The following is a 23,818-nucleotide window of genomic DNA, read 5'->3' as shown; positions in this document are numbered from 1 at the left end:
GTTTGTTTTGTTTTCTCATACAGGGTTTTAGGTGGCAGTATTTTTGACGGAACTCGACATACGTCGAGGGTTACAGAAGAACAGAGAGGATTAGAATTTTAAGGGCCAGTATAGAATGGAAGAAGGAAAAATCGTTAAAAAAAATTTTTTTTTTTAAAATTCAAAGCAAATATTTGAAATGACAAGCCGTTTTGGTCATGAGCCGAAAATCAAAGAAGGGAAGAAATCGAGGGCAATGTTAGTCTTTTCCAAGTTTCATCGATTCACTTCATTTCTTTCGTTTCTCTTTTTGTCAAACGTGAATCATACAACCCTATCAGTCCTCGCAAATGAGAATAAAAATGTTATATCAATCACATCTGCCCAACAAACACCCAAAGGTTGACTAGTCTTTTGTTTAAATCGTGTTTCCAATGATTTGTTTTTTTGTTTTTTTTTTTGTTTTGCCTTGTAACCTTTCTTGCTTGTTTAAAAAATTTAAAAAAAAACCAAACAGCACACGCTTGCAGCATTAGACACAGGGAACCAAGGGATTCAAAAAGGGAAGTCGGGCTGAATGTAGAGGACTACCTGAACAAAACAAAACACGAAATTGTCTCATTTCTAACGCGCATGTCAGCGACAAAACAGAGAGAAATGGAGACAGAGAACACAAGACGGAACCCACGTACACGAAGACACACAACCGAGCTGTTGGTTTTCAATGATAATACAAAAAGGAAAAGCGAGGGACATAATAGTGAAATTACCGAATGAACACGGAACAAAAACTTAGAATATTAAAAGAAGAAGATGCGGGAGGAGACGGAGGGGAGACGAACCAGCCTTGCATCACTAATCAAAACATTAAATGTAAATATTTAGATAGAGAGCCGAGTTTTTGATAGAACGATCAATTCAAAAAAAAAAAAAAATAAAATAAAAATAAATCAATGTATCTTGGTACAAAAAAAAAACAAAAAAAAAAAGAGAAAAAGAGAAGACGAAAACGGCTGATCAAATTTGAGCCTTTCGCTCAACACATCTTTCACGGCAACAAAATGCTGTTCCCTTTCTTACAAAAACGGGAGGCTTGGGAGGATTTAATATCCTTTTTTTTTTTTTCACTCTTTTTTTTTTTTTTTTTTTTGTTCAATTACAGGCAAATAGATTTGAATACATCTAAATAATACATGTTTTGTCATGGCAACCGCCGATTACGAACAAGTGGATTAATAATAAAAAGAAGTGAGCCTGATGCGGAGAGGAGCAAAACAAAAAAAAAAAAATAATTGAATCGAAAGAGAACGCCACGTAAGTACGGCTGTTTTGTTTTGTTTGTTTTTTTTTTATGTAAAGAGTTAAAAAAAAAAAAAAAAATCTTAAAGGAGAAAATCCGGATTGAAGAAAAAGAAATGCGGTGCAATAGATTCATGTCGTGGCTTCCCATTGCAAAACGGAGATCGGAAAAAAAAAAAAGAAAGAATAATAATAAAGGAAAAAAAAAAAAAATTGCGGGGGGGATTCGAACCGGATCGATAAGTTGTTTCGCATCAATCATTCACTTCCTTGTAATCTTGTAACGCTGCAAATGTGTTCTCTTAGAGACGGTAGAGCGCCACTGATGTGTCTTTTCATTCGATTTGTTTTTGTTTTTGTTTCTTAAAATAATATCTTATGATTAATTCTTTCTTTTCTTTCTTGCTGATTGCCTTCACATCAGAGGACAAAACGTCAAAACAGTCATGAAAAAGAATCACAATACAAAGGAGGGAGAAAGAAAATTCCAGTAAAAAAAAAAAAAAAAAAAAAAAAAAGAAGCCCGACAAAATCGGACGTTCACGCACGGTCGGTGCTACCCGATCGTGTAACGAATCACACCCAACCTGGTCAAAATAAAATGTGAAATATAACAACGACGCTTTCATAAACAAAAATAATAAAATATGCAAACTCACCTCTTTTTCAACTTCCTCTTCAAATGGATTCCATATTTTTTTTTTTTTAGTTTTTTTTTTTTTTTCAAATTTCGAATTAGATCGTGATGGGGGGAGGGATTTTAGAAATCATGACAAGACAATAAAAAGCTAATTTTTTTTTTCCGATGTGGACAAATAGAAGAAAAGAAGAAACAGAAGTGGGAGATTAGCTTGTTGTGTGTGTGTGGGTGTTGTTATTTGTTTTGGTGGTACGGAAGAGTACAGGGAGTTGAGGCTCCGGAACGGTGAAAGTGAACATTTAGCCACTTGCCGTCGCGGCGGTACCACACACGGGTCTCTTCGTTCTGCTGCGTATGCGCTTGTCCTTGCCTACCGTCGCAAGGGTGACATGAAACATTCAGAATGAATGTCTCTGAAACGTACAGCAGATAAAAAGAAGGGAAAAAAAAATAATCGAAACTCACTTGTCCACGAATTGAGTCAGGCGGACGTATGCGATACAGGCCGCATCCTCGCCCATTAAATGGATGTGAGGATTGAGGATCAGCGTATTGATTGATTTGCAATTTTTGCCTAGCACTGGCCAAACACAAAAAGAGAATGACGATACTAGCAAATTAAAAACGCTTCAATGAATATGTTTTTAAACTCACGATTGTCGAAGAAAAACTTGTGGAATTCGAGTCCTTCCACGAGATTGCCCAAAGCTTCCGGTTCAAACGACGTCACGTGTGGGTCGCATATTTTCCTGAGGCAAAACGCATTCGAATGAAAACAGTGAAATCTTCTTCGTCTTTTGTTTGGCCTCTTCAATTGACAAGCGCAACTTACGCGTAGGTTTCATAATCACCAGCGCTGATGGCCTCCAGTAGCTGCTCCGTAAGCTTAAGGATCTCTTGTTTCCTCGCTGTAGACGACAATCGATCAGACAACGCACAGATAAAAAATAAAAAGGAGGACAATCAGTAACGGATTAATATGATAGTAAAACGAACTAGTAAAACTGACAGACAGTAACATCAACAAATCGAACTACAAAAACACACATAAAACGAACCAAGACAAAGAAAAATGTTTTCACACAAATAGTAGATTAGAAGAATATTATTAGATTAGAACATGCGGGATGGCATTAAATTTTGGAATTCAAAAAAAAACAAAAAAAACATTAACTTAAATCGAAATCCCATCAATAAAAAAATAAATAAAAGGAAAATAGAATTTGAAACGACGGAAATCGGAACTGAATTAACGTGTGACGCAAGAAAAGCACATAAAAAAAAGTAATCATAGTAATTATTAAAAAAAAAAAAAAAAAACAAAAAAAAAACAATTGAAAATTGAACGACACCTGATAACGTACGCTCCGTACCTGAGCCGTTCCAGTTGTTGGGCAACTGGGAGCACGTCTTTGCCGAGGCGGTTGGTCGAACGTCTGCGTGTCACGCACATTATGACAAATAGAGATGAATTAAATTATTACGCGTCACGCAGAAGGCGATGGCGCGGCCGAAAAAGAAAATCAATCGAATACGCCAAGAGAGAGAAGAAAAAAAAAAAAAAAAAAAAAAGACCCAACGTCAATAATCAAAACATAAAGTTCCAAATCAAAAGAGAAAAAAGTTGTATCGGAAGAAGACAAAATGAAAGATGTTTTTGTTTTGCCTCTTCTTTTTTTTTTTTTTTTTTTTTAGCTTCAGCCATGTGCCTCGTGTATGATGGATCAATCGAACCACTCCGACCACTCGAGCACTTTGTGTCACGTGCGTGTATGTATATGTGTTTTGTGTACGTGTCCCTATTTTCGTCTTGTTTCCTGTTGGCGCTTGGCAACGCCAATGCTCCTCACCAAATTGAACGACAAAATATCACAAATCCCGTGTCCAACAAGACAAAAAAAAAAAAAAAAGGAAATATTTATAAATATGTGGAACACAGGGGAGGCGCGCACACAAAATCGGATTTTTTTTTTTTTTTTTCGATGGGTAAAAGCAATCACGCTCAAACAAAAAGAAAGATCCATTTTTTTTTCTTCTTCTTCTTCCTCTATGGATAATAAATAATGGCTCGTAAAAAAAAAAAGGAGAATAAAAAAAAAGCCAGCCAAAGGACGTTGGCTACGATCATATTTTGATGATCGGTAACGAGCGATCCCCAAATGATAATTTTACACACACACACACACACGCGTGTGTGTGTATCGTTCGGGCATCGCATAATCACCGTAGTCAGCACCCATCATTCTTCCAGGCCCCCCCTCCCCCCCCCCCAAAAAAAAAAAAATAAAAAAATAAACGTGAAAAGAATTGCTGACCCACTGCAGCCAAATGACTCTCATTCGGACGCATCCTGGCTGTTATTATTTTCTCTCTGCGGGATTGATTGCGACGTTAACAAGATCAGCCCTTGCTACGAAAAAAATGCGGAGGGCCCCAAACTAAATGCAGACGTCAACCACAGCGCGCATTCGGCAGCCACGTGATGACGCCCCAAGTTCATTCCGCGTTTCTAAAAATACGAATCGAAAACGAACGACGCGAGCATCTTCGTCTATCTGTTTGCCTACGCAATCGTCTTCGTTGTTGTATCGCCAGAGAGGAACTCGTAGGCGGGAAAAAAAAAAAACGAAGGTTAACAACACAAAGTATCCGTTTGGCAATAAGAGACGCTCCTCCCTCCTACCCACCCACGCAAAAAAAAAAAAATTAAATTAAAAAATCCGTTGGGGAGAGACACACGGGGAGAGACATAAATGAAAACTGAGACGAAGACCGTGGAATTACGGACAAATATGGACACAATTCCAAACTGAAGAAAGACAACATTAAAAGAAGGAGAGAGGGAGAGAGAGAGAGAGAGATGTGCACACACCAACAGTTTTCGTAGGACGAACTTACCCGGTCGCATTGGATCAGCTGGCTGTGTGCCAACGCGATGATGTTGCAGAGTGGCCGTAGCGGTGGTTGAAGCCACTGGAACGGCCTGACTCTTCTCCATTTTCGTCGCTTGATCTGCTCTCCACGTGCGGGGTTTGTTTTTTGTTTTGTTTTTTTGCCGTTTGATTTATTTGTTTGTTTTTTTTTTAGTTGTTTTTCGAAATGGCACGTGACCGTTCCAGGATGACCGGCATAATAGAACAGACACCACAAGATGAGCGACAAAATGGCCACTAATCGTCAATATTACTCTTAGTGTGAGGTAAGGAACTAAATTGAAGGTCTATAACAAAACAACCGAAAGGGCAATCGAGTTTTGTCGTGAAAAACAAAAAAGAAACAAACGAAAAAAAAAACAAAAAAAAAGAGACGAAACACGAGAACAAAGTCGGGGGGTCTCGTCGCTTTCGTCGACTGGAACACTCAATACTCATTTCGCTTCGATTATGAGAGAAAGATATAGACTTAAAGCGCGCAGCTAAGAATAAAAAAAACAAAAACAAATGGGTCGTTATAGATTGGATGAGTTAAGCCGTTAGGAAATGAGCAAAGCAAAGTCTTGTTAGGCTGGGCCTTGCGTTCCAAAACAAACAAAAAAAAAAATTTTGTTAGGACGATGCGTGCCATGCATGTAGCAGCACAGTCGCTACCTCTCTCAAACGGGCGGAGCAGAGAGTTTGCGGAGGGGGGGGGGGGGAACAAAGACGATGTCTTTCGTTTTTTTTTGTGCGTGTTTTTTTACCTGGAACGGCCGTGCGGAGGATGGCGCTAAGGATGGCCGGTTTGTTGACACCGCTGCCCCCACCGCCGCCAGAAGCGGCCGACGAGGAGGCGACGGTCGAGGCGCTGGCGGCCGTCAGCGATGCAAGAGCTTTGGCCATCATCGCTGCTTCGGCACTAGCTCTTTGCGCCGCACTCGCTACGGAGGCGCTCCCGGTGCCAACTGCGTCTGGCGCCGTTGAATTAGACGAGGCTTGGCAGGAGGCGACTCCGCTATCTGCCAAAGCCGATTGCGTCACTGCTCATTTTTTTTTTTTTTTTTTTTTTTTGCCAGCCCATCGCCATTTAATTTTTTTTTTTTAAAGAAGAGTAGAGGGAAAATTGTTTTTCATTTGTTTTGTTTTTTTTTTCTTCATCGTTTTCGAAAGGGCAAAAAATAGATAAGGGAAAAAAAAAAATGCGATGATGGAAAGCGAAGGTTATGAAAAATCCTTTGCTAGGATGGACGATATGACGATGTGCACTTCATTGTTCATCTCAGTGAGATGACAATGTAACCTAAACGCCGATTCGCTGTGTTTGTTTAACAGGAAGGATAGGGACAGGGAGTCCTACCGACTGTCTTTGTTGCACAGTGCATAGATCTTAAAGAGATGAGACTCTGTTGCAACTAGCCTTACGTTTTCGTGGCGAAATAAGAGACGAGCGAGTCACTAAAGGAATTTTTTTTTTTTTTTTTTTTTAGTAGACTCACGTTTCGCTTTGAAAAAAAAACAAAAAAAAAACTAGAAAGAAGAAAAGCGCTGACAACAAAATGACAAGGGGAAATCGTGGCTCCCGGTCGACGAGTACGAATTCACGAATAGTTGAACGCGCCTTCACATTTTCTCTTGATTTGCTATTATTTTTAATTCCAATTATGCATTCATTGGCATCTCCCCCTCCCCCCATCCCCACCCCCCGCCTTCTGTTCACGAATTTTTAAATCCCCCAGTCGATTTTCTTTTTGGCAGGTGGTAGGAGGTGAGTATAGTCAAATAAATGAATCAAATGAAATGCCAAGACCTACACACACACACACAACGAAAAAAAAAAAAAAAAAGAAAAAAAAATGTCCTCGTCTTCGTATGTGTTTTGTGTACGTGTGTTTGTGTGTGTGAACTGTGCTGATTTTTTTTTTTTTTTTTTGTTTCGTTTTCGTGTGAAGAGTAAAAGATTTTGAAGATGAAGAAGAAGAGGAGAGTAAATGCAAAAAAAAAGATAATAAATAAATTGAAACCTACCTTCAGGCTCTTTGGCAATGACGGTTGAACTGCGATCCACGACTCCTTTGGATTTTTCTTCAAAAAAAAACGGAGCGCAACGTCAGCATTAAAGCGCATGGCCAGCCAAATAAAGAAAGATAGTCAAGAGCGAGCAATGAGTCATAAAAAAGCCATAAAAAAAAAAAAAAAGTGAAACAGGAAGGAAGACATTGCAAGAAAAAGGCATGGCAAGATGAGAGGCAGAATGAAAATGAACGGCCATACAATTCGTCAGTTATTTTGCGATTGTTTGTCCGGATTGAAGAATTTAAAAAAAAAAAACGTAGAATTCGAATACGAAAAAAAAAAAAAAAAAAAAAAAAAAAAGAAACTTGAGGAAGAAAATTGCGGATGATGAGTACGATGTTTCATGGAAGCAGAAACATAGCGAGGAGAGGACATGTGCTGGATTGCGGGGTAGTATATATATAAATATATATTTTTGTTCATATTACCTTTGACGTCGTCCTCTTCGATTGTCGTGCTGCTGTCGGTTGATTCTTTGACGTTTGAACCGTCGCTCTTCTTGTTGATGATGCTCCGGCCTGTGAAAAAAAACAACAAGACAATCAAGTTTTTTGTACATGTTTTTTTTTTCTTTTTATGTGTGTCCATAATAATAACAATAACGTGTCCAAAATAATAATAACAATAAATGGTATTTACTGGAAAAGTTTCTTGTTGCCAACATTGTCGTCAAGATGGCGCCCTGTTGAAAAACATCATTGTCAAAAAATTAGGAAAATTCAATCGATTTTTCTTTTTCTTTTTTTTTTTTTTTTTAATGTGTGACCCTCATTTACTTTTAATTTGCGACGAGCATTGAATTTCTTGAGGCAGTCGACTGTCTCCTGTCTGTGGACCACGGAAGCAACGCGTTCTCGTTGCTGAAGGAGGGTAGGCAAATCAAAATAGGCAAAAGATCGATTAATAATAGAGAAAAGAACGAAAAAAAAATAAATAATCGATACAAGAACAAAAAAAAAAAAGAAGAAGACGATATTGATTTCTTACGCAGATCCATGGGTGTTTGAGGGCTTCGGCGGCCGTGATGCGCTTGGCGGGGTTGACAGTCAGCATTTGATTGATCAAATTTTTGGCTTCCGGTGTCACCGTATCCCATTCCGGTGACGGATACTGTGACCATAACAAGGATATGTATAGGAGAAAAAAAAAAAAAAAAAAAGGAAAGAAAAGAAAGGAAAAGAAGAACGGTTTTTGCATTAGCGGCAATCTAAAAGATATCAAACTGCTTTGCTCGAATGTCTATTGGACTTACGTCGTAAGCGCCGGCTTTGATCTGTGCGTACAATCGATGCTGGTCCTCATCCCAGAAAGGAGGGTATCCAACCAGTAAAATGTACAAAATGACACCTAATAAAGCAGCCAGTAAAAAAGGTTAAAAGAATTACAATGGCTTCATTATTATTTAAAACTCGAAATGATTTCACGAAATGAAATGTACAAACAAAACATACCACAGGCCCAGATATCCACAGGTTTCCCATAAGGTTCCTTCTTGAGCACCTCCGGTGACAGGTATCCGGGCGTTCCAGCGAAGCCTATCCTCATTTTAGCACACGACAAAAATAGAACGATCAGGTCTTTTTCGATATTTAATATGAACGGTGATTTACTAACGTGACGCCATTCGAAACGTCAAACGGGTCAAACTTAATCCCCTGGTGCTGACGCTACTCGCGCCGTATTGATTTAAGTTCCGTAACTATATATATATATAACACACACACACACACACACACTCTTTTTCCTTCTTTATCCACGGCCTCCAAAGTTCCAGTGGCTGCTGTGCTACCAGCAGTGAGACGTTTGTCTCTTTCTCTGCCCCAAATTTGTAATTAATTTAAAGAAAAATGCTCTATAACGCGGAGAGAGTTAGTTCTAGCCAATGGAACTGTGGGCTACTTCATGTCTGTTCTATTGCTTTTTCGTTGCTACTGCGGCTGTCGCAAGTTGTTGCCAAAGCAAGGCAACTTTGGAAATCAAAAATCCCCCCCCCCCAAAAAAAACAAACAAACAAACAAAAAACAAACAAACAAAAAAATACTTAAATAAATTAGAGAGGGACCGTATAGGTCCGTAACTTACCGAACCAAGCTTGCTGTTCGCCCTGAACTTCAATGGCTAGACCAAAGTCGGCCAACTTGACTGCGGCTCCTTTCGCTTTGCTGGCCAACAACAGATTTTCCGGCTGGACGGATAAAAGAAGGATTGCGGCACGTTTATCCAACGCGGATTTGAAAAAAAAAAAAAAAATCGGGAAAAAAAATATATAAATAGATTAGAATAATATTAATAAAGATGGAATTCAAATGACGATGTATAATATTCTCCCCCCTGGAGGGAAGGCGGGATAACCATGTCAAAATGCAACAAGATGAAACAAAAAAAAAAAAAGAAAGAAAAAGGAAAATTGAAATTGCAAAGGCGTGGGCCAAAAACGGATTTATCAACAATAGAGTGGAGCTACAAAAGATTTCGATAGCCATATCCATTAGGTAGCTTTCAACGGCCGTCACTCCTAGTTCATTGCATTATTTAAGCTTTTGAAATAGACATACAAAGGAGTGCTTCAGGAGCTTCTATAAATATTATTTTTTTTTTTTTGCGAAAACCAAATGCATCTAGGCATCCGATCCACACACACACACACACACACATACACACGCAAAGTAACACATTGATCTTTTTTTTTTTTTTTTTTTCTTCTGTCTTTGTTTCTTCCTCCTTACCGATAGCGGTACGCATATGCCAGCTGGTGTTCACGCAAAGAAAGAAGAAGAAAAAAAGAAGGGGGGGAAGGGGGGAGAGAAGACTTTATGTTATTACTAGTGCCCTTAGAGAATGCTTTGATGCCAGAGTATACGTGTTTTATGCTTTATTGGATAATAAGAGACCTGCTCTCTCTTCCTTTTTTTTTATTTTTTATCTTCTAGTTCCTGCTGTGCAGACGACGGTACTTACTGGCGCGCTGGTGCGTTTCATTCGACAACAAAGTGTGGATCTTTAAAAAACATATGACGGTAAGTGACGTTCACTAGGCGTATGCACACGTCGCGAGATGGCCTTTTACTGCCGACCCACTAACACGTCTGATTGGATTAAGTTGGAAGCACTTTTTTAAAAAAATGAGGAAAGTTGGGAAACGATTGAGACGAACTTTCCGTCATACAATTGCAATGTCTACTCGAGCAAATATGTAAATAGTATGTAAATGTGCGGGGGATATCGATCTGATTTTTTTTTTCTTTGACTCTATTATTGTCTGGAGGAAATGATGTACGTCTACAAGGAGCGAATATTGCGGAATCAGCAATCGGCCGAGACGACATGGAAGTCGGGATGCGACTCAATGGAGAAATTCATTTGTGTGCGTGCGTGTGTGTGTGTGTGTGTGTGTGTGTATTGTTAATTCAATTGAACAGATGGTTCTAATCACCTTGAGATCCCTGTGTACGACGCCGTTTTGGTGACAGTGATTGACACTCTCCAAGATCTGCTGGATGCAGTGGGACGCGTCCGCTTCGCTGTAAAATTCACGGGCGACAATGTCCTCGAAGAGTTCGCCACCCGTCACCCTGTTAAAAAAAAAAAAAAAAAAAAATAATAATAATAATAACAAACAAATATCAGCAGGCTATGCCGCATTTATGTGAAATGGGTTCCACTTACAGGTCAAATACGAGGTAGTGAAAGCTCTCCTCCTGTATGCTGTCGTGGAGTCGAACTGTCAGCACGAAAAATCGATAAACAAAACCCAAAGCCCAACAAAAGACAGAACCATTTTAATAGACAGCGGCAAAGACAATCAATACTAACTAAACACAACGGCTCATTTCCGAACTAAAACAATCTAATCAACAAATATCATTAAAATTAGAATTAAAAAAAAAAAAAAACCAAAGCTTTCATCTTCTTTGATGCACATTTTAAAAAAAGAAAACAATTGAATTTTTTTTTTCCGCATCGTTCCACATCAACCGGGAACATACACACACACACACACAAAAAAAAAAAACAACCCAAAAACGCAGGAGCGATTTTTGTCGCGTGAGCAACAGGTCCGAACTACTCCCACAGGGGGAGGAGAGATTATAACGACTGTCCCTATATACGTTAACAGGAACACGAAACGGAAAAAAAACAAACAAACAAACAAACAAACAGCGGGGGCATTTCATAGCGAGTTGCAACGTGAGCTCTTCTCCAAAAAAAAAAAAAAAAAAAAAAAAAAACGTAACGTGTCCGTGAGTAGCCCCGGATATGTTTAGCGAGAAAATCATTTCGGCGTGAACGATTTGGCCCCAGTTTTTGGGGTGGTTTGACAACTTGTTACTTATAGTCAGACGGACCGCTCTCTAAAAACATAACAGATAGCAATACCAGGGAGAAAGGGAATCAACGGAGGGGGTGGGGGGGGGGGGGGGACGGAGAGAAGAGTAGTAGTCAACCAGCCGTTCATGCTTCCATTGCTGGATGCGCTCTTGTCCCTCCTCCCCCCCCCCCCTTTCTCCCGTCCTTCTGAACTGTGTGTGCGCTGTTGCCCCAAGTGTATGACTATTGATTTATCGATTGATGTCGGAGAACGGGTGAACGGAGGAGGGCAAAACGGACGCCGCCAGACAGTGAGGGGATGGAAAAACGGGAGATGGGATATCGGGAAAAAAAAAAAAAGAATAGAGAAAGAGAGAGAGGAAAAAGTTGGAAATGTGTGTGAGCGTGTGGGAGAACGAGGAAGACAGCGGAGGCCAAGTTTTCCAAGTTGTTGACGTCGACACCAATGTCTTCGTGCGTCCACATCCATTTTTTCTAGTTTTCATATTTTTGCGTGCTTCTTTTGAAAAGTTAAACTGTTTTTGGCGGTTGTATTTAATTTCGACGTGAATTTTGGGAAGATTCGATTATTATGGCGTTCCTATCAAACGGCCTATTTTGATACGAAACCCGACCGACAGATGGCTCTGTTTCAGACATCAATCCCGCAACCAAAGTAAAAGAAAAAAAAAAAAAAAAAAGGAGACGACTTGCGATTTATCGTAACATCCAATTCGAAACAAAATCCGAACTGATCAAAAGACAAATCGTATAAAAACACATGTGGGTTTTTTTTTTTATAAAGAGGCAATACATACGCAAAGCTTGATCACCCTTCCCTCTCCAATGACCACCATAGGGTTCATGTGTAGCTATCCGCCAATAACAAAATAAATGGGCTTGAAAAAAGAGCACATGTCAAGAAACTTATATCCGTGACATTATGAAGGGCGTTATATCACGAATGCAAAACATGAGGCTCATTTGATTGCAGCTGTGTTAAGTTAGTACGACGCTCACTTGACTATCTAGATCTTACCAATATTGGGGTGTTGGAGTTTGCGGCAAATTCGCGCCTCTCGTTCCAATTTCTGGAAATCTGCAATAAAGTTAAACAAAAAAAGTTGATTAAAAAATATGCAATTTTCATTCTTTTATTTCTTAAAAATCGAAACTGAGCACAAAAAGATAGAATTTTCCTCTAAAATTTTAAATAAAAAAAAAAAAATAAATAAATAAATAAATAAAAGGAAGGGGTAGGTGTGGCCGGATGTACTTAGAGCCCCGGCACCTGTTGCAAAAGGATCAAGGGGAAAGTTCAATATAGAACTCGCGCTGATGAAAATGCGAATTTTTTTGTTTGTTTTTTTCTATTTTTCTTCTACATTTATCTAAAGAGGCGTATACCTCCACACCCACCCCCTCCTCCAATTGTCAGAAGCCTTCATGACATCCTTGCGCAGCGAAACGATCTCAACCGTCAATTACACCTAATTCGTTAATACGTCTATCCGATGTTGACAGACGTTGTAGGCGTTAAAAAACCGCCCGACATAATTAGAGGGTGGCGAGCTTATTATGGCGAGTTTTCATCCATTTTATCATCCGAGAATAAACGCCATCTGCGTCCATTCTATTCGACTTTCTATCGAGCGACACGCACCACTAACTGGAATTGAAAAGAGATCAACCAAAAAATAAAAAATAAAAGTCTGTCTCCTGCCGGTTTCCAAAAATTCCACGAAACTCCGATACAGCGCGCGCGCGCGCGCGCGGTTTTTGCACGCATGTACGCACGCACGCCACCTTTTTTTTTTCCTCGTGGAACACAAACGCGTTTTTTTTTTTTTCGGGTGGGAGAAGGGAGGAATAAAAAAAAAAAAAAAAAAAAAGGGAAGAAATAGAAAGAAAAAAGGAAGGAGGGAAGATGTGCCTTCCTCTCTTCAAATGGCCGGAATAGGTGGATCAATAAATTCACATGGCGTAGAAATGAGCAGAGCTTCGCTCCGTTACGTAATCGCATCACATTCGAAGAAGTATAGAAGAACTGAAAGAAGGGGGGGGGGGGGTGGGGTGGGGAAGTATCAAAAGAAAGTTGTCTCATGGCTCTGATTGTTTCTCTGTCTGTGCATACGCAAGTGGCACAGCCTTTTGGATGATTCATTAAAAAAAAAAAAAAAAAAAAAAAAAAAAAAGAGGAGGCATAGAAAAGACTATGTCGAAGAAAAAGGGCTCATTCGGGGAATAGGTTTGTTCGGGATGTCCGGATTAATTCGAAACAATCACACGCGGGCAATAAAACAAGCTGCCTCTCGTAGAAGTTGTCTCCCCTCCCCAAAGGCAAACAAAATGAAGATTGAATCGATATGCTTTCGAAAAAAAAACAAAAAAACAGGGAGATCGCTGGTGTTCTTTACATGATTAAACACAAAAAAAAAGTAGAGACAAGGCAATTTCACGTAAGACAGACGAGCTCTTTTTTTTTTTTTTTTGGGGGGGGGGGGGGTTTCTTCTTCTTTCGTGTTACACACAAGCCTAAAAAAAAAAAACGAATATTGCATTCCTGGTTGATTTTAAAAAAAAAAAAAAAAAAAAATAGATAAACCGGTGGTTTTAGGGAACAATGGCGACCTGTACAATTTCCTATCGAGCGAGGAAGCAATAGTTACGAATCCCTGTGCTCCACTTGGTTTACGAGCAACCGCCTGCCCTCCCCCTTATCATTACAATGGAGCCAAGGCGTTCCTCCTCCCCTTTTTTTTTTTTTTTGCCTGGGAATCGCGCCAATCCCGCTCGTCTTTACGCATCGATCACGAGTCGGTCATGCACGTTGCCTAACCGTTTCCTTTAACATGCAAGAGTCACAGTCACGCTCTCTACATACGTGCGCCAAAATAACAGCTCGAAAACAGCCACCGGGCTGCTTTTTGCTACACTCGTTTCCTTTCAAATGATCAAAAGCGCAAAAAAAAAAAAAAAAAAAAAAAAACATTTTGCGGAACACACCCCGCCAAACAAAAAAAAAAACAAAAACAAAATGGAATTCGGCAATGGCGGACGGACCAAAGTTACCGCAATACGCAAACCAACGACTAGCTTTATTATTTATTTTTATTTTTTAAGACAATCAATCAAGATGATTTCCATGTTTTGATCCCCGTCCGCTACATAATAGTAGTATAGGCAAAATAGGAAATGTGTGTGTGTGTGTGTGTGTAATCATGCTCATTAACTCGCCATGGCTGGCTCCTGATTAAGCTCTGGAATGTCGTGCGTTAACTTTTTCTTTTTCCATTTTGTCGCTTGCAAGTCGTTGGTTCATTAACAACTCGGGGGGGGGGGGGGGGGGGGGGGGGGGGAATGGGAAGAGAGAGAGAGAGAGAGAGAGAGAAGGAGGAAAGCAAAAGGGCGGGCTAAGATCATTAAAAGTGGTATATATCTATACGAATTGAATCCAAAAAGCTCTTTCATAATGATGTAGGAGCTTGCACATTCAGCCGGTGCATGTAATAAGAGTTGGCTTTCGCTCTTTCGCCTCCTCGGTGGCTATTGATTTCACTAATGTCGCTAGTACTTTTTTTTTTTTTTTTTTTTTTTGTTGTTTCCTTACCAAAGCCTTGGAAAGTCAGTGCTCGTCGCATTTTTTGATCCGATTACATTTTTGTTTTGTCTTTTTTGTTTTTACTCTTCTTCGGTTCACGTGGTAAATATAGAATCCGAAAATCCGGACTGCACTCAATCGTCTAGGCGATGATCGAATTTTTTTTTTTTTTCCTTCTCTTTTCCCCTTGTAATTCTGCACTACCGTGTCTCGTATTTCTCTAATCTGTGTTCGTCTGTAATCCAGCGTTCCAGCGTTTTTTCTTATTCCTATTCCCTCCTAGTATGTGATTGCCGCAACCATCCACTCGATTTCGTTTCCATTCCCCCCCCCCCCCAAAAAAAAAAAAAAAAAAAAAAAAAAAAAAAAAAAAAAAAAAAAAAAAAAAAAAAAAAAAAAAAAATGTGACAATTTTCACTTCATTAGCCGGATCGCTTGTGCGTATGACGAAGTGTGGCCGCGGCCAGCAATCAGCTGTGCCGCAGTATAGAAAGGGAGGGTGAGGAAGGCGCGTTCGGTTGGGATGAGAAAGCAGGAAAATATATATCTGCTATGTGCAGCAGCCGCAAGCCAAAGAAGCTATTGGATGACCTAAATTTGTTTGTTTTGTTTTCGTTTTTTGCCGGACGAATTGGCCATCGGCCAGTAAAAAGAAGCTAAAGCTCTATACCAACCCCCCCCCCCCCCCACGCACGTCGTTCTTCCTGTGCAGGACTGATATAAAATTTATTTTTTTTTTTTTTTTTTTTTTTTTAAATGGAGGAGAGAAGGGGCTCCAGAAAAAGAAAGAGGAGCAGACAATCCGTGCACGGGCCAAAATGATATAGACTGAGAACAAGGGCGCCCAGCGTTCTAAAAACGAAAACAACTGACAGTTGCCAAAAGAAAACGGGCATAGAAAAAAAAGAAAAAAAAAAAAAAAAAAGAAGCAAACAAGAAAAACAAAACAAAACAAAACAACAAATGACAAGTCCAAACAAGAAGTTGAAAAACTCACCTCGAGCAGACAACTTCTTGGTGTTGATTATCTTGGCAGCAAACTCCAATCCAGTCGATTTCTGGACGCATCGTCGCACAATCGAAAAGGCTCCTCTGTTCAAATATTGATTTCAAGAAAAAAAAAAAATAAAATAATAATGAATAAATCAAATCAAATAAAAAAAACACGTATACATATAAATAGGACATTTTATATCGGATGTATATAGCGCGTCCAACTTGTAAGCAACGGTCGGATATTATTGGCTTAATGACAACGTCTTATTGTCACGTGACACCTACCGCCCCCTCCAGCGGAAAATAAAGGCAAAAAAAAAAAAAAAAAAAAAAAAAAAGAAATGGTTCTTTTTGACGTCCAGCCGAAACAAGAGCGGGCACACACACAAGTCCATCAGTCGTCAAAAGAAATCGGGTAGAAACAAGAGGCATCGTTACCCGGTCGTTACACGTAGCCTTTCTATTACCTATTTCGATTTAAGGACTTTTTTTTTTTTTTTTTTTTTTTTTTTGATGCTATCGATTTTGATTTTGTTTTTGTTTTTTCGAATTTATTTATTTATTTATTTTTTTTTCGTTTGGTCATTAAACGAATTTTTTTTTATTTTTCCCAACAACTAAACATAAAGGCCCTTTAACTCTCGTAACCGCTACCAACCATGAACGCCGGGTAGCGATCAATAGAGCTACACGAACTAGCAGGGGGAGTCTCTCCCTTTCCTTTAGGATCGTATAGCCTATTTTTTTTTTTTTTGCGCTTCCCATTTTTTTTTGGGGGGGGGGGGGGGGGGGTTCAAGTAGTTAGTTGACTGTTAGCAGGTAACATCTACCAGATGTTTACGGTTGAAAATAAAAAATAAATAAATAAAACGCGGTGAAATGGTTCATTCTTTCCTTTCGAATTTCCTTTGCAGATGGCGGTCATTTCTCATGGAAAAATAGGAGCATGATTGATCGTTTGAAAAAAAGAACAAAAAAAAAAACGGGAGGCTGAATTCCGAAAATCAATTAGAAAAAAAAAAAAAAAAATAACAAGAAAGAGAGCAACATTTTTCGTCTACGTTTTATGGACTATCTGAAATCGATTTCTCGGGTGTTGTGCGTTAACGTCGCAAACAACACCTCATCACACTAGTCCGGGTAGAACATAGGGTTCCTTCTACGTGCACATCGATTTTATTTATAGATTTTTATCTCGCACACAAATTCTTGCAGCGAGAAAAAAAAAAACAAACAAATAAAACAAATACACGCAAATGTGAAACGGAACTGAAAATCGATGTTTGACAAAGGTAAAAAAAAAAAATAATGTCGTTCAAACAAAAGAAGAAGAAAACCATTTTTTTTTTTTTTTAAATACTAAAGAAACGAATAGAAAAATGATAGACAAGGAGAGCGGAGGCATCAGCCACTGCGGATCACAAAGATGGATTTGGCGGCGATGGATGCGATAGCTTCAAAAGAATGTGTGTGCAGACTCGTTCGCCGGATTGGTAGATTTGACAAAGGAGTCGCCAGGGACCAACAGAAAACCTCGAAGCATAATCATCTCAACGTGCCGTGATTCGGTACACTCGACACGCTACCACCACTCCACCTTCTACCAACATCACGGACAGTTTTTGGAAAAAAAAAAAAAAAAAAAAAATCACCGCTACCCGAGTTTTTTTTTTTCCGGAAGGATCTTGAGTCACGTCCGTGCCAATTCCCCAAACAAAAAAAAATAAATAAATAAATAAATAAATAAAAAAAAATCTTCCCCAAGTTTTTTTTTTTTTTTTTTTTGAAACTCGCGCCTTGTAATCTCCCTACCACACCTTTCTTATTTTCTGAAACTTCTTACATATTACCCGAACAAGAAAAACGAGCACTTGAAAAAATTCAAATACTTTGCTTTTCTGACACGATCTTGAATTTATAGCTGTTCTTATTGTATTTATTTTTTTTCAGGAAATGCTTTCGGTCATTTCGACCATCATCTTCATGTTTCGGGCATCGCATTTCATTCCTTTTTCCACCCTCTCTCTCTCTCTCTCTCTCTCTCTCTCTCCCTATTGACTCAATTTGTTTCTCCTTTCTCTTGCGATACCTTTGTAACCGTCTACCCTCAACCGACCGCCACCACCCTGGCGGGCTCCTCCAACCACCCCAGCAAACATGGACGTATCGATTTCGAAGCTGGCGGGCGCGTTCGTCGTGCCCTTGCGACGACTCGAGTGCGCACCGGCGCCGTAGAGTGTCAGGCCACGCTATTTGTCTGCTGGCCGAAACCTTTTTTTTTTTTTTTTTCTTTTCTTTTTTTGGCAGTGGGCGGCGTTGTCTCCGCAACCAGACGGATTAAATAAAATATAAAATCACACAAGGCTTCCTTGACTTTCAAATGAAACAAGTTTGGCAATCATTCGCTTTGGTACGTATCCAGTCAACAACCGTTCGAGATCATGTGGCGCGTGAGGACGATATGGATCCACATCGTTCAGACGAAACACAGTCGAAATACGGTGAAGAAACACACAAACAAGGAAAGAAAAAAAAATGAAAGAAATAGATTTTTTTGTTTAGTTCCAAAATCAGCCGGTTGAAGAAAAACAAACGAATGCAAAAAAAAAAAAAAAAAAAAAACACTCGATGATGCGGAAATGAGACGAGAGTTTTAGGATCCTAAAAAGGTCATTATCAGATTGGCTGATTTCTTAGAATAATGTTTTTAATTTTAATATATTAAAATTGGGTGGGGTTGTTCGTATGACCAAAAGTTTTGTTTGTGACCAAGTATGCAAAAAAAAAAAAAAACGAAAACCAAGTTGACGACATAATCTGCATAAACCCGTTTCAAGTTTTAGAAAGGTGAACTGTAACCACCACTCATGTGAAGCACTTAACCAAAATTGGCAACTATGAAAAACCTTGAATATTCAAATGAGAAAATAATCATAGCAGATTTTTTTTTTTGAAAGTTGCCCAATTTATCACGAAGCAAGTAGTTGGTTCGACTAGCAAACAAAAAAAAGCTGAATAACAAGTTTTTCAAAAAATCCCCGGTCGCACTTCACGGCCACAGCAGTGAGAAAGCATTGAAAAATATATACGTGGAACTGTAATTGAATTGACGTCGGTCACATCAACAACCCCCCCCCCCCCCCTCTTCCTTGCAAAACGTCTTGAGATAACAACGAATACATAGATAAGAATTGCGATAAAACATGATAGTAACTTGGTCGTTAATTACAGGACAAGAAAAAAGAAAGAAAAATGATACTCACTTTCCTAATTCCTCTTTCAGTTCGTAATTGTCACTGAATCGTGTGGTGGCGTTGAGAGCCATGATGGATCTCTTGTTGGTAGTTGGGCTCTCTACAGATATACTAAAAAAAAGAAAACTCTTTTCGGAAATTCGATTGAGTTTTTAGCGTTCGCTCGTTCGTGGGACTTTTTCTTTGATAGACTTTTCTCCCCGCTCTTGTTCCTGGACACTTTCACTAACCACCAATAATGGCCGACATGCTCAGCGAATCACTTTCACTTACGTTCAATGATCGAAATGCTGATCTTACGTTCAGGTCAACTCGCACGAGACTAGTGAACTGGTGAAACAATCGGTCGGTACACACTAACACTTTTGCAGCATAGAGACACAGACACACAATGCACACACAATAACCCGAAATTCTTGTTTACTCGTTGTACACACACAACACGATTTGGCGTGAGTGTGGAGACGTGTGTGTGACCAGTCGTGGCAGTCTCTCAGTGAACGAACACCCTCCTCCCGACTCTGTTGGCACTACACTATCGAATGCAATGCTAACTGCGACGCCGAATCCAAAACAGCCCTTGCTAACTCCCCAAAAGTTCACGATAGCCAGACTTCGCCTGAGTTGACGCCTTTGTGATATCACGATGCCCGTGAATGCCTTGTTCAATTGACAACAAGCTGCAGGCCATGACATCTGCTGGCCTTTTCTAAAACGTTTTATTTTGTCAATGCCATCTAGCGACCTTAGAAACCAAACGGCCATTACGTTTTAATGGAAATACGAGAGATTAAACGTTCTTCTCATTATATTGAAAACATATATTAAGAAATAAAATAAAAATAAACAAAGAAAGCTTTTTCCGGGCACACGAGATCTATTTTACAACTTTTAACTTTTTTTTTTTCAAACAAAGATGCAAATTCGTAGACAATAATTAAATTCCGCGATGAAGGAGGCGGCTAAATCGGTCTTCACATCATCGACCAAACTTGTAACATGATAACAGAAGAACAACGCTATTAAAGACCGTAGTAGAAATCGAACAGCATGGGTATGAGGACACATGACCAGAATGTCAAGAAAACAACCAACTAAAGGTCTAGGACGAAAAATACGACGGTGTGACTGGCTTCGTCTAACCCCATTCGAGCACGACGAGTTGTTTTCTACTACGAATGTATTTTTAACGCGCACTGATAAATATATAAAAGAGTTGTGGCTGCGTTGGAATAGGAGGCCAACGGGGCTATATGGGTCGCATTCCATCGGCTTCCCTCTCGCGTCGCGACTTGAAGGTAGCTTGCCCGGTTGTAGTCGTTTCACCAGTTTTTCAACTCGTCAAGCACCCGCTCCAGGATTGGATTCCCACCCAACTTTTCAATCTCCCGTCGGGCGTCCAGATCCAACTGGATCAGCGTCTGGCGCGTGTATTCAAACGAGCCAAACTTCTCCAAAAGGGATACGCAATATCTTTTCACGTCCATATCTTTGGTGCGTTGCCTTAGGATATTGATGATCTGTTGATCGTCAGGTCGGCTTCGGATAGCGTGGATCACCGGAAAGGAAAATTTTCCCTATTGTAGCAGAAAATCATTCGTTACGACAAACATAAGTTAAATTAATTAGCTATCTATTTATCGACTACTCACCTCAGTCAAATCTTCGCAAAAGCTCTTGTTTTCCGCATACTATTTAAAAATACAATATATCAATTAGGGTACATGGTACTTGATTGGAGATTCTCATTTTCTTTGCGGGATCATACAGTGTTTTGTTCCCCTAATTATGAATTTTATGTGAAATTCAATGGCGAAGTTATAAAACTTGAAAATAACATTTGGCGACCTATAACGTCGCCTGAAATTCACGGAAATGACTGTAGAGAACGGTTTTTGCGTATGAATATTCTTTTCTGTCAAATTACGCCGGTAACAGATTTTACGACGAATTTTTTATCATCTATTTTTTCTAGATAGAAAGAAGTATGTTGGATTTCAAATAAATTTACCTCTTTCAAGTTCAGATTTGCGTAATCATCTCTTATCTGAAAGTACAGTCCCAAGATGGCCATTAGTGGGTTCATATCGACCGCATTTGAACTAAAGAGTTGCATCAGACGAACAGCCAAACCAAACAAGCCTCCTGTTTCTATAGATTAGAATTTCAAATTAGCTTTCTTAGGTAAGTGGCATTTTTTTTATTGCTACTTTTATAGAAAAGGTCTGTTTGTTTTTTTTCAGTACTTACTTCGCACAATCATGTGTCTATATTCTTCTTCTGTTGGACATATATAGCTGTCCCTCCAATATATTTCCATTCCTTGCCCCCTGTGAAGTTCGAGTAATTGTTCACAGAATACTTCAGTCGCCTTACAGGTGACATGCAAATGTAATTGTTAAATTTTAAACTGTAAAAATTTAAGCAAAGTACACACCTGTGGATGATTAAGGGCCAAAACTTTTTCCAAACCCAAGAAGTAGACATAGTTGGCAGAGTTGATGGTTGAAGCTACTCCATAGATGGAGTGGGCAACTGGAATCCCCCTTCTGAGAATGGAGTTATCTTCAATATCATCAACTCTATCAGATTCAATCGTATAATTATAGCATACAAAATTTAAATTTAAGCAAGGTGATTACAAAAGACTAGCATTGTGCAACATTTGAACAACATCATTTATGATGTTAAGTTTTTCTGGAGTGATCTGAAGCCAGTAGTCGAAGGCAAGGGATAGTTTAACTCGTATCTGCTTCCCCTGTACTTGCAATAAGTAGGTGAATGGCTGCAGCAATATCTTAAGAATTCAAATAAATTTTTAGTTATGAAAGTTTTAAAACAGTCAAATGATTACCTCATCTTGGGAGCGGTCTCCAGATTTACTGTAAGGGATATTGGTGTAAGATCCATTGGTTTTCTCCCCAGCCATTTTCGTCTTGAGAAATTCGCCCAATATAATTTAGGATAACTCCAAATAACAAATAGGTTGCGACTAAAACACCGAACTTGATGTTAATGCTTCCTCTTGCTATTTGTATTCTTCGATGGCCAAACGTCAAAATTTCACTGATTCCAAGATAATATATCACTTTAGCCTCTGTTTGATCGACAAATATCGTCGATTATAAAAACGGTACAAGACGAAGAAAAAATTTCGCTAATTCTTTTCGGAAGCGTTTTAGCTGACGAAGGAAAAACTATAGCAGACAAAGGCTCCCGCGCGACTCCCAAACGTCAAATGCATAAAATTTTCACAACATGGGAATTTTCTTGCTTTTTTCTTCTGCTAGCCGGTCGTCAAGAGAAACGAGACGCCAGTTGGAAAACTCTCGGACGGAAAGCTTTCAAAACTGATTTCGAAAGCAAATGTGTAGGGTAAAAACCTGCTTGCCCAAGGTCTGATAGTGTCTGTCATAGTCCTGTGTGTTTTATAAATTATATTCATTACTATGCATCTAAGATTTTTTTTTTTTTTACTTGATGACAGTCGCATGACGTCACCGTTTTCTTTTCATATTATATAACGGAAAAAAAGAGATAGTCTGCGGTCGGCAATTGCAATTTCAATGGGAAACAACAAAAAACCTTTATTTAAAACTATATACAATAATATGTAAATCGCCGTTATTGATTCTAGCAGTGCCTCTGGTATAAGATACTTTACTCGTCAGTGTACCATTTAATGAAGATTTTCCTAGAATCACAAATAGGAGTTTGCTTGCTACTACAATTTGCATAGGCACGCACATTTTGGATCGCGATTCGCTACGATGTTCAAGCATGGCTTTACTTTGTGTTCTTTCATCAGACAGTCTGAGAATTCGTGCAGCCTCTTCGATTCATTACCAACATCTCAGCGATATTGCTGTGAGGGGGCGTGTTGGCTACCTCGAGCTATCTAAGTTGGTACCGTACAAAGAGAATCAATCATGGTGAGATCATGACGAAAAGCTCTCTTGCAAGACTCTCTGTGAGCTAAACTAAAACCCACGAAAGAAAGTTTGCAGACTACAACCAAGGACAAAAGACGAATCAGACGATGTTCGCCCAAACTGAGCCTGGCATTTTTTTGTTCCCACTAATGTCGCCAGAATAACCGAAAGAAAACGGCCATACTAAAAATGGCTATAGCGTTAAATGATCAAGTTATTCATATTAACCCTTTTTAGTATTCAACGCCATGTTTTATGCATCGAAAAAAGACAAAATGCAGATATGGTATAGATCGCGGAACTCGTTAACAGCGTTCTGAAAAGATGAAAGATAAAATTGTGCATCCCAAGAGGAACGTTCTAGCATTTATTAGTTATAGTGTATGCAGTAGCCATATATACTATCTGATGGCCCATATGAAAATAGTGTGGCTTCTTCGTGGAAAAGGCTTTAGAGATATTAGCCGTCAGATGTGGGACTCTTCCATTATAAAACACAGGAATGCCAAACGAAGAATTATTACCGGCGAAAAAATAAAAAATGATTCATTCAACGGATTATAGTTTTATGTTCTATATAGTTTACACTATGACAGAGCAGTTTGCACGAACTGCAGCCGTCATGAATTCTGATGTTCTACCCAGCGAAAATACCTTTTTATTTATTTATTTCTTTTTTTTTTTAATATGATGAATTTGTAAGACGTCTACAACTTTTCCAATAAAGCAGCTGAGGAATTAACCAATTACGTGAGAACCCAGCCAAATGACGTGCTGTTCAGCCATAGACTTTGGCAACAACTGACGTGCGGTCTCGTTAT

General features: G+C 39.2%; 2 protein-coding genes across 9 annotated transcripts; both read right to left on the bottom strand.

The window, feature by feature from the left end:
- Window positions 1-1,660: 1,660 nt before the first annotated feature.
- Window positions 1,661-19,737, bottom strand: LOC130700320 (calcium/calmodulin-dependent protein kinase type II alpha chain-like). 7 transcript variants are annotated; one of them, XM_057522359.2, is made up of 22 exons: window positions 19,075-19,737; window positions 15,813-15,907; window positions 12,254-12,313; window positions 12,033-12,086; window positions 10,573-10,627; window positions 10,340-10,478; window positions 8,989-9,091; window positions 8,358-8,441; window positions 8,159-8,253; window positions 7,894-8,016; window positions 7,683-7,766; window positions 7,546-7,588; window positions 7,335-7,424; window positions 6,859-6,915; window positions 5,598-5,873; window positions 4,817-4,930; window positions 3,292-3,354; window positions 2,751-2,826; window positions 2,573-2,667; window positions 2,384-2,498; window positions 1,938-2,288; window positions 1,661-1,865 (listed from the first exon to the last, which is right to left on the bottom strand). In XM_057522359.2, the coding sequence occupies exons 1-21, from the start codon at window positions 19,134-19,136 to the stop codon at window positions 2,153-2,155; spliced, it is 2,019 nt and encodes a 672-aa protein (XP_057378342.1). In that variant the 5' UTR covers window positions 19,137-19,737; the 3' UTR covers window positions 1,661-1,865; window positions 1,938-2,152. The 7 variants fall into 7 exon arrangements, with proteins under 7 accessions (XP_057378342.1, XP_057378343.1, XP_059352529.1 ...); XM_057522360.2 differs by having other exon boundaries at window positions 5,598-5,852; XM_059496546.1 differs by lacking the exon at window positions 3,292-3,354 and having other exon boundaries at window positions 19,075-19,736.
- A 650-nt stretch (window positions 19,738-20,387) lies between these two features.
- LOC130700463 (terpene synthase-like) lies at window positions 20,388-22,282 on the bottom strand. Of its 2 annotated transcripts, none has more exons than XM_059496420.1 (8): window positions 22,067-22,282; window positions 21,920-22,000; window positions 21,708-21,862; window positions 21,503-21,614; window positions 21,316-21,436; window positions 21,077-21,216; window positions 20,718-20,756; window positions 20,388-20,642 (listed from the first exon to the last, which is right to left on the bottom strand). In XM_059496420.1, exons 2-8 carry the CDS (start codon window positions 21,992-21,994, stop codon window positions 20,388-20,390), a joined length of 897 nt encoding a protein of 298 aa, XP_059352403.1. In that variant the 5' UTR covers window positions 21,995-22,000; window positions 22,067-22,282. The 2 variants fall into 2 exon arrangements, with proteins under 2 accessions (XP_059352403.1, XP_059352402.1); XM_059496419.1 differs by having other exon boundaries at window positions 21,503-21,647; window positions 22,067-22,273.
- Window positions 22,283-23,818: the final 1,536 nt, after the last annotated feature.

This window comes from Daphnia carinata, chromosome 8 (genome assembly GCF_022539665.2).
Source record: "Daphnia carinata strain CSIRO-1 chromosome 8, CSIRO_AGI_Dcar_HiC_V3, whole genome shotgun sequence".
NCBI lineage: Eukaryota > Metazoa > Arthropoda > Branchiopoda > Diplostraca > Daphniidae > Daphnia > Daphnia carinata.
The sequence above is the reverse complement of the archived record's forward strand: the minus strand, read 5'-3'. Positions and strand labels throughout refer to the sequence as shown.

Bases quoted from the DNA above. Each gene is read 5' to 3' on its own strand.
- LOC130700463 (XM_059496419.1), bottom strand. From the start codon at position 21,994: ATGGCTGGGGAGAAAACCAATGGATCTTACACCAATATCCCTTACAGT. The intron at 21,217-21,315 runs GTAAGTACTGAA...TCTAATCTATAG, and splicing joins TAGACACATGATTGTGCGAA to AAACAGGAGGCTTGTTTGGT. The intron at 20,757-21,076 runs GTAAATTTATTT...ATTTTTAAATAG, and splicing joins CAAATCTGAACTTGAAAGAG to TATGCGGAAAACAAGAGCTT.
- LOC130700320 (XM_057522359.2), bottom strand. From the start codon at position 19,136: ATGGCTCTCAACGCCACCACACGATTCAGTGACAATTACGAACTGAAA. The intron at 12,314-15,812 runs GTGAGTTTTTCA...ACTTTATTGCAG, and splicing joins CAAGAAGTTGTCTGCTCGAG to ATTTCCAGAAATTGGAACGA. The intron at 9,092-10,339 runs GTGATTAGAACC...TTATCCGTCCAG, and splicing joins TCGTACACAGGGATCTCAAG to CCGGAAAATCTGTTGTTGGC.